This window comes from Montipora capricornis, chromosome 12, assembly GCF_036669925.1.
Source record: "Montipora capricornis isolate CH-2021 chromosome 12, ASM3666992v2, whole genome shotgun sequence".
In the NCBI taxonomy this organism is placed as follows: Eukaryota; Metazoa; Cnidaria; class Anthozoa; order Scleractinia; family Acroporidae; genus Montipora; species Montipora capricornis.
The window spans coordinates 26,602,508-26,612,507 of record NC_090894.1 but is presented as its reverse complement, the minus strand read 5'-3'; the positions used below and the strand labels follow the sequence as shown (position 1 = coordinate 26,612,507).

The 10,000-nt window shown below is 40.0% G+C and overlaps 2 protein-coding genes across 5 annotated transcripts in view; one reads left to right on the top strand and one right to left on the bottom strand.

The window, feature by feature from the left end:
- The window catches only part of LOC138025980 (myosin heavy chain, clone 203-like), a 14,479-nt gene extending 13,944 nt beyond the window's left edge, over positions 1-535 (top strand). For all 4 annotated transcript variants that reach the window (XM_068873139.1, XM_068873138.1, XM_068873137.1 and 1 more), the window contains one exon: positions 1-535. This exon is cut by the window's left edge and continues 1,126 nt beyond it. The gene's annotated coding sequence lies outside the window, so the exon portion shown is untranslated.
- A 6,541-nt stretch (positions 536-7,076) lies between these two features.
- Positions 7,077-10,000, bottom strand: part of LOC138025554 (uncharacterized) — a 7,313-nt gene continuing 4,389 nt past the window's right edge. The window contains exon 4 of the mRNA XM_068872749.1: positions 7,077-7,379. Coding sequence (XP_068728850.1) covers positions 7,077-7,379 — 303 coding nt within the window. The remainder of the gene's footprint in view (positions 7,380-10,000) is intronic.

Below are 10,000 nucleotides of genomic sequence, written 5' to 3'. Positions count from 1 at the left end.
CGTGCTGATTATCTCATTGAACCAGTCACTAATTTTGAACCTGAAATAAAAACAGATTCCATTGATGGATTAGAGAAAACACCGGTTTATGCTATCAATTTATCACAACACGAAGCAAATTCGGAAGGACACGGTGAGTTGTCTTTATCAAAGACGAGATTGAGCTTGGCTCACAATTATAACCCAATGTAAAAATAAGCAATGTACATTATAACATAAATTACCCTAAAATATTTAAATCGTACAGAGATATTGCGAAGACTTCTGGTCTTAACTTCTCCTCTGTGATCAAAACGGGGCGTCGCACAGAATGCTTAGAAACCTTTAATGTTCATGAACACTGTGGCCACTAATTAGAATACAAACTTATTTTCTGTAGCTAAAAGTAACAAAATAGTAAAACTTTCTTTATTAGTTTCTAAAAGCCATGAAAAAGTTTCTTTTGGGGATCTATGATCAGTAACGCTTTGGTTCCCCAAGGGACGGGGACTTTAATCGTTTGTCAATCGACATAAAAAATTTGCATCTCCTTCCCACGTTTACTGGTTTTTGTTTGTTTGTTTGTTTTTTTTTTTTTCATATTTCATTTTTGTCTTACATACTTGTAAGAAATAGATTCCATGTTGTTGTGCGTCTGTTCAGTAACAGATCACAGATGACGTCAAAGTGTGGCAAGAATCACACAGTCACGTGTGCCACTGATGTTCTTACCACATTTTGACGTCTTCTATTACAATTTCGACTTCGTCGCGGAAGACGGGCGTTTCTGCAAAGCCGAGTGCCATATGATGTGGATGGTGCTTGATTGTTTCACCTGATCAATCTTTCTGGAGACATTGATCCAAACCCGGATCCTTGTGGTGAATGTAATCGGAATGTACGAAGCAACCAGGACGCCATTTTGTGTTCAGAATGTGATCGTTGGTTTCATGCGAACTGTATCGCTATGCGAAAGCATATCTTTAAATATTACATAGAGCAGCATCACTTGGATTGGCAGTGATCTGCAAGGAGTTGGAAATGATAGAAGTGTGTTCATGAAGAAGTCAGTTGGCATGAGCAAATCAACAATGGCCACCGCCCTCCTATCTTTGAGAAAATCACTAAAGAGTTCATGAACATTGTAAGATTGGTCCTATCAACGCCAACAGTATTGCAGGACATAAGTTTTATGAGATACGGCATTGGTTACGGTCGGGTTTCTTCGATATCTTAATAATTTCGGAAACAAAGTTAGGCCAAACTTTTCCCAACATTCAAGTTATGATTGATGGCTTTCGCTTTGTCACGATTGACAGAAATATACGTGGTGGAGGACTCATGCTCTATATGAGGTCTGATATTCCGTTTAAGTTTGACAGAAGGATATCTACAGAGCAACGTGAAACGTACGGAACTGAATTCCCACACACATATAAATATAAATATAAATCACTATTAAAAGGGAACCTTTGTAAACAGTTTTCTCCGCGTAAGGGAAGAATTCGTGCAGTTACTGAAGAAGGAAAAAACGCTAAAGAAAATCCGGGAAACCATCACGTTACTTTGTCTGTTGTAGCAAGCCAAAAACTATTGAAAAGATACATTGATGACAATTCCTCCCAGTTTGGGACAGCAATAAAGCAAATGTGGACCATTTTATCAAACAAGCTAACAAACTCTACCCTTTAGTACCATCAAATTCACGGCTGAAAAATCAGAGAACGAAGAGGGTCATGAAAGGGAGGGAAAAGGGAGTCCAAATTTGGACAAAATCTTAGTCCCAGTGGCAACTTTTGGGAACTTTTGAAGTTTGTTAGAAATCGAGTCCGTACTACTAAAATCCTAATCGGAGTTATGATAGGAAAAATATAATTTTGGACATGTTATGTTGTATGAAGCACTGAATGATAAATCTAAAAAAAAATAGGAGGTATAATTTGTATCTGCATGGGATTGCTTACCCAAATGTCTGCTAAAAAAGGCCTGCTATCACCTGACACATGCAAGCATTCTGAATGGTGCAGTCTGCTGTTTCTCTACTTCCCTTTCCCAACCACTGTCATCATCATCATCATCAATATACGTATCCTCCTCTGAGTTTTTGCCCTCTTCACTAGACCCACAGCAATCGCTAGGCCCGAAGGTCTTACAAATCGGTAGGGTACGTTCAAGGACGTTTCAGTTCCTGTGCCTGACACATTTACCATGGCACCATGCCAATACCTCATCTGAACTTCTTCTTTTCGAGTAATTGCATTGGTTGCACTAGGAGCCGATTCGTGCTAGTTAGACCGTAATAGAGGTATGTCGTAGGTAGGAAGCTTTGAGGTTTAAAAACAAGTCCGGTACGTTGGCATCAGGAGGTCCTCACTCTCACATAGCAGTGGCCAGGGTCGCTATTCTCTGCCATTCAAATCCCATTCAAATTACTCACTACAGAAGTAGTTAAGACTGCCAAATGGGATTCCTTACACTTTATGTACAAAGTCAAGTTGGCAACATTAGCATATAAGATTTTTCATGATTGTACCCCTCCCTCTTTGGATCATATTTTAACCAAGAAGACTTCTCCTATCAATCATTTACGTACTACGAACACGGTAACAGTGCCTCGCTTTAACGCATATTTTATAAAAAATTCAATAGCATTCAGAGCTTCTATTGTGTGGAATCTCCTCACCCCAGATCTCACAAAGACATCCACCGTCAAGAACTATACTAGAATGGCTTCTAAACCCGACAAATCACGTACCTTAGACTTTCAGGCGGAATCTCCGCAAACGATGCCTCATAATAATGATAACGATTTTCTATATTATTGAGACGATTTCAATATATTTTTATTCCTTAAGTTTTAGTTAGTTTAAATGCACCACCCCATAAACGGCAACGCTTTAATCAACATCGTGTTGAAATAAAAGTTGTTGTATTGTATTGTGTTGTATTGTATTGTACCTAAACTCAGCAACACCAGGAGTTACTCTTGAAAACAAGTACAGTAAAGGAAAACTCCCCTTAGAATTCCTTATCCAATACAGTACTCAACGTCACCTGCCATCACTATGCAGCAGCATTGATTACTTTATACAGTCTGACGTGCTTACTCGTCACCACACTGCACTCACACAGCACTAGCCATTATTAATCGTCATTTAACGTTACTTCACATCACTAGGCGTTATCCCTCGTTATTAGCCATTACTACACGTCGATGTACGTTACTACACATCACCACCCGTAATTTTACGTTACTAGTCGTTTGCTAGTCGTCACTAAACGTTACTACACATCACCATCTGTTATTACACGTTACTACCAGTTACTACTCATCACTGGACGTTACTGCACATCACTACCCGTTATTACACATCACTAGCAGTTACTACTCGTCACTAGACGTTACCACACAACACTTTCCGATATTACACGTTACTAGGTTTATTTAGGGACAGCTAGGAGCTCTGAAATGCTATTTTCAACACTCTTCACGTAATCGGCACTCCTCAAAAATTGACATTGACATTTCATTTTGAAAAAATTGGCCCCATGCTAAATTCCCTTATGTCCAAGTGCTGGGAATTTTTTATTGATATTGATATCAATAAAAAAAATTTACAATGACTGCAAAATTCTCGTGCGCTCATTGGCTAATTTTTACTGTCAATAAGCGGACAGACATGAATTTATACTTTACGAGATAATGACGGGATATTGCTCGCGTGAGATTGAAGTTTCTCACAATTTTGTCTGGTTCTTCTCGTGTTTTGATTTAATTTTGGCCCCTCTGCCTTTTTGTTATTGCAAAAAACAAATTGATGTCAGTACGTTTTTCATGCGTCTGTCCTGGATTTCGTCATAACATTGTCAAAGTAGCCTGCGGATCCACTCGGCTATCACCTCGTGGATCCACAGCTACTTTGACAATGTTATGACGAAATTCATGATCTGTAACAGGACAGACGCATGAAAAACTGACATCAATTTGTTAAATATCTATTAATAATCTATTAATAATAAAGTAAATATATGATGATAATAAAATAATAATAAAAGGTATTGATATCTTTGTGTTTCTTTCCGTACACCAAATATGCTAAATAAAGTTATTTACCTACCGCTGCACCTAACTGGGTACTTTTTGTTATCGACAGTTTTGATTCATGTAGCCTTAAATCGGCAACCCAGTTCGCTTTATATTTGACAGTTATGATACGAAATTGTATTGTGAGGATGAAACTCCGATTTCCGTAGAGGAGTAAGGTCTTATAACTGTACCGGTGCTCGTTTAAAATGTCGAAAACAGCGCCCTGAACGGCCAACACCGACTTTGATTTCAAATTATGATGCATATGAGTTATGTAATTTTCTTTCCATGGTTATTATTCTCAGACAAGGAAATTCTAAGCATTTACTTGTACCAATTACTGAGTAAAACTGCTCAGTTTAATTTACGCTAAATGCTCATAACCGTACATAACAGAGTGCTAATTGCAAGTCGTCTTTCGATTTTTATTCAAAATGTACCTTACAACTTTCTGTCGCGTCAGGATATCGCTGAATTTGAGGGAATTCTTGCGATGAAAAAGACTTCATTTATCGTGTATAGTAAACCGGCTTCTGAACCTAGAGTTATTGCAAAGAGAGCTTTTCATTTCCAAAGTGTCCCGTAACATTGTTCGAATTCGAAATAGAGATGTTCAACGCTTTGGAAGTATTTATGTAAGTATGGTAATCTCAAACATACAAAAACGTATGAAGACCTTTTCGGGTGTATAATAAACATAACTCAAGGGAAAATACAGCTTTTCAGAAACCAGCTATATTTATATATATTTTTCATATTTCATATATATTTCATTTACATTTATCCAAAACAGTTGAGGTGTTTTCCAAACTATACCTGCAATTAGAGTGCAATAAAAGGTGCGAAATATAGCATAAATATATATGATCCCAGTAAATTGTCAAAACAAAAAAGTTAGCACAGGTCTAAGCTTGTTGAAATCCCATGTCTCCAAGAAATATAAGCTCGCAAGCACACACTATTTCTGGAAAGCAATACTTAACTAAAGTTTCAGCAAGGAATAAAATTTAGCAGCTCAGTGATGCTAACATAAATTATTTGATTTTTTTTCTTCTTGGTACAAACAAATGGAGTTGTTCAGATTGTTTCTTTCAACTAGGCAACTTGTCAAGAAAAACATAGACTTAACACAAGGGAAAACACAGTGCTTCAGAAACCACCTATATGGTAGCGTGGACAACAGCTTTCCTCAGGGTTGCAACAAGCGTTGCATGCGATATGAATAAAAGTGAGGTTTACAAATTTATTTGCCTCATGGCTCGGCTTCCTTTGTTCTCGAAGGGATTATATTGAACATTCCCCGCCAATAATAAACTGTCTGAAAAGCTGGTGGCCGCTTTTGATTGTAACAAGGGAGTGTGGGGCTGAGTAATTCCCCTGCAGTTATTCCCCTGAAGTTAGGCTCCTCAAAACATCAAATACACGACAATATTACTTCACGAAATAATACTTCCATTTTATTGAATCATTTAATAACATTATCTCTATTCATTTTATACAAGTTTCATTTCATGTTAAATATAACTTTGCAGTTAGCAAACGCAAACGTGGAACTAGATGAAGTATCCACGCTACTACCATCGAGAGCAATTCTCTTACGCGGAGGCTCACGCGTATCCTCCTGCACATCCTACAAAGTTTCTTCTTCGCAAGACAACTGAATAGTAGCAGAAAAACTGCTTTGAGTGATGAGATTATCATCACTGGAGTCCGATTCACTCATACTTCGACATCAGCTGAACTTGATCAAGCCGGTAATCCACAGTGCAAATTATAACACGAGGCAAACTACACTTTAAAATATTCAACTCAGACCATGACAATTTTGTTTTCGCAATTTTTCACGCACATGAATGTAATTTAAGTCCGTAGAGACTACATATATTTGTTTCTTTGCAAATCTTCATCAAGCTGTTTTACCGACATCTCAAACAACAGTGCACCAATGTGTAAAATAAGCATTTTATCGGCCTTTCACTCCGGGATGTCAGATTTATTCACCTCTGGTTCCGTCCTCGGGCTGCGCCCTTGGGTGGAACCAGAGGTGACTAAATCTGATATCCACTCGTTTCAGGCAGATAACCCTTACATACAAACGAGCACGCTAACAACTTCACCGGTAACAAAAAGGCTGCGCCCTAGAAAGATATTATAGGAACTTAATTCCACCTGCGACCTCCGCGGTTTTGGCTTTAAAAAACGTCACTCTCGTTTACACCCTCTGTTCTTAATTTCTACGCCCATTGGCCCTCTTTCTCCACCGGCTTGTCCACACTGCCATTAACCCTATCAATTATTTGAACTGAAACATCGTCCAGACCATTGTGTCCCTCTGTAAAGCAGTTCCTGTATACAAGATCATCACTGGTCCTAGCATCTGGTGCCAACGTGAAATGTGCACTCGGTGCTAGTTTATATGAAAAATACCAGAACGACTCTCTAAAGTTACCAATTTCAGCTCGTTTGCTATTTTTGGCCTGGCACTCAAAAAGGTCAACTAGCATTTTCAGGAGGCAAATAATTCCCTAGGAAGTTCGTCGAAGGTAAATTTCAGCTAGCAACTTTCTGAAAGGAAAATTTGATTCCCTAAAAAATTCGGACACTTGAATTTTCAGCTAAGAAATCCCGAGAGATCAAATTCTTCTAGCTAATAAAACATCTCCTTAAGCAATCTTTGTACATTATAAGGAACTTCGAAATGTATCTCTAAAGTTTTTAGTTGAATTTGCTCTTTGGGTGCCCCTGTAATTTGCTGTTACGGTAAATCTAGCGCCGGAAAATTCTTATTTGAAGCACTGAAGCCACAAGGAAAAGAAGCCCGCAAACAATGTTTAGATATTAAACGTTAAGCTCTTATTTTCCACGCTGTTTGTAGGGAAAGCATGACAGACGGGAAAAGCTTTTTATTTAAATGCCACTCACTAAATGTTTAACCTTGATACATGTTTATTCAGCCGAAGATTTTCGAAATATCACGTTTCAGAACAAACTGGCGGAAGTATTAGCAGGTTCACTTCTCCGAAAGCCCCTCAAACAAGGACTCCCTTGGCTTCGTCAGTTTTCGAATGATGTGCATCGAAGAACTAAAGCTGAGGGTCAGAGTGAGACCGATGGCGACTGTGCGAAGGGCAGTGAGCTTGATATTGTCTAACCAGCCTTTAGAATTGAGTATCAAATAAAACAAGGCTACAAGGTCGCTTTCAAGATAGGCACCGATCATGCATACACTAATATGGAAAACATACCGCGTGACAAACTGGTGCTTGTTTAGTATGATTATGAAGAGCATATTGCAGACTGTGCAAATCACATTGTAGGAAGCCATACCGTATTTTCTCGATTAAACGCCCCCGGCGTTTATTTAAAACTTGGCCTCAGGGACCCGGCGTTTATTTGAAGCCAGCGTTTAATCGGGGTCTGGCGTTTATTAATGAAGTAAATTTTTCATTATTTTTAGGTTGATGTATTATTTCACATTCTTTGAGATCCGTGCGCAGTTTGTCAAGGCGGGACGATTTCTCCCTTGGACCCGACCTGACATAATGTCCCTGTATCTCATACATACGGTATTACATACGGCACGTGTATATTGTAATCAGTATTTATGCAAACAGAACAAAACGTTTAAAGTTTAAAAACGGCAATGTCGCCAACGTCCTTTATGTTTGTATCAACAAACGTTCGCAATAATCTTTGTGTTCTAATCGGCTAATCTTCGTGGACAACAATCTCATTAGGTTTTTCTTCGAAAATGTCCGGCTCTAGATCCGCGAATGGGTCGTTTTCATCTACGGGAGCACCTTGTACCAGCGCAGCGTAAAATGCCGCGGCCCTTTCAGTAAACTCCTCCCTCCCATTGCTTAGTGGGCCTTCTTTCTGAAAACAGTGGATTTTGTCATCTTCCGATCCGTTAATGGGTAGCGAGATCGCACACACTTCAAAACTCTTCTTGATAATGTCACTTGGGAGGCTTTCCCAGGCCGCTAATATTCTCTCAACACAGCTGCGCCTTGAAGGTGCCTTAATGCGACCCGCTGGAGTAATTTCGTGCTCGGTTTCTGCCATCCAGTCATCATAAGCTATTTGGCACAGATTCTTAAAGGGCTTGTTCCAGGACACGTCGGGAGCCTGGATGTATTTCGTGCACCCGCCAGGAAGCAACGCTGCATCGACGCTAGCCTGTCGTAGGGCTTCTTTGACTCCATTCGTTATGTGGCATTTGTATGTGTCCCAGACAAGAAGCCTCGGAGAAAACGAGAGGCGGCCGACAACATACTGAATCCATTCTTCCGTCAGGCTTTCATTCATCCAGCCATTGGCTGACGTGGGAATAACACATTTTCCGGATAATTGCCTGTTTTCATTCATTCTCTTTACATCTCTTTTTCCACCTTTGAAAACAATGAATGGCTTAAGTTTACGCCCATTTGCCTTGGCTGCTAGGCAAACAGTTACTCTGTCTTTTTCATGTCCAGTTGACCTTATGGTGACACTCGATGCTCCAGCCTCATTCACAGTATTAGCACTTGGCATATCTAGCCAGATCGGTGTTTCATCCATGGCGATTACATTTGCCATTGCATACTGCTTTGTGTGAAATTTGCACCTCACGTTAAGAATGAAATGTCTCACGCGATCAATAAGGTTGCCGGGATCATGCTGTGCAAGAGAGGTACGTTTACGAAAAGTTAATCCATGCCTGTTCATAAAGCAAACTACCCAGCCATTACTTGCTTTAAAGTCTTGTTGGGATATTTCCTCGTTGTCGTCAGGACCAGCGGTGACATCGGTTCCGTTCCGGATGACTTGAGTTCACGCCAAATGATCTCTCCTTTCTTGCTTATGGCCCGCCTGGAAACGCGCTGACCACGTGCTCTCATATCGTGGATCAACTCGAGCACTCTATCCTCAAGCGCAGTGGAAAGAGGCTTTCTACCACCGCCGTGTAGTCTTTTCCTTGGGTTCGCTGAAGTCTCAAGCTCCGCTTTCTTTTGGCACCATTCTCCGATTCTCCTTGCATCCACACGAAATTTTCGTGCTGCGGCTTCCTTGATGTTATTTTCTGCATAAGCAATTGCTTCGAGTTTTGTGCTGCTTATACAGTAGCTTAGTCGTTTCTTTCCCTTTCCTTTGCTTCACCGCTCTGCACACGCGAATGATCATTTTCTTGAATAGATCCACTGGAAGATTCAGTGGAATTGTTGATACCTTCGTTGTTCATGATCTCAAGAATGATTGAAAGAAATCAAATTGCTGGTACACACTGTAATTCTATGCCAGTGCTACGCATGTTACAGTGCGTTTCACAAAACTTTTGATAAGCGGTTTCCGAAGTTCGCTACGAACTTGGCAATTTCATGTTGTACTTGTCAATCAAATTGTGAACTTGAACGTTGGGAAATTAACAAGTTCATTGCGAGAGAAGTTCCCGCCGTTCGGTCAGATTGTCTTGGAATTTCCTTAGACGTTGTGGTTACGTCGATTAGGAATTACTAGTTTTAAAATGGGTTATAATACCTTGCAACTGAATTTTCCCATATGTCATCCGACACCGACCTAAAAATAGAATACAATTTCTGTCGTGTTGGTTTATTCTCGGGTAGCTTCAGAAGTCACGTAGTAACCCAAGGATCTCAGGTATTTGGCTTTATCCTTCATATTGTATCGCTATTATACGTATGGCAAATCAAGAAACCGAGGAAACATTTGAATTTGATTGCTGTGTGCGAGAGTATGGCCCGCCATTCGTAAAAAATTCCGAACTTCATAATGCTTCCGAAATGTCGAAATGGTTTCGTTGGTTCGGAATGGTTCCGAGCTCACAATGGTTCCGTAGCTGGCAATGCTGTCGCCATGGTTCCCAAATTTCGCAATGGTTACGAATTTTTGTTGTTCGCCGGGGATTGGGCCAGAATTCGATGGGAGTCAACCAGG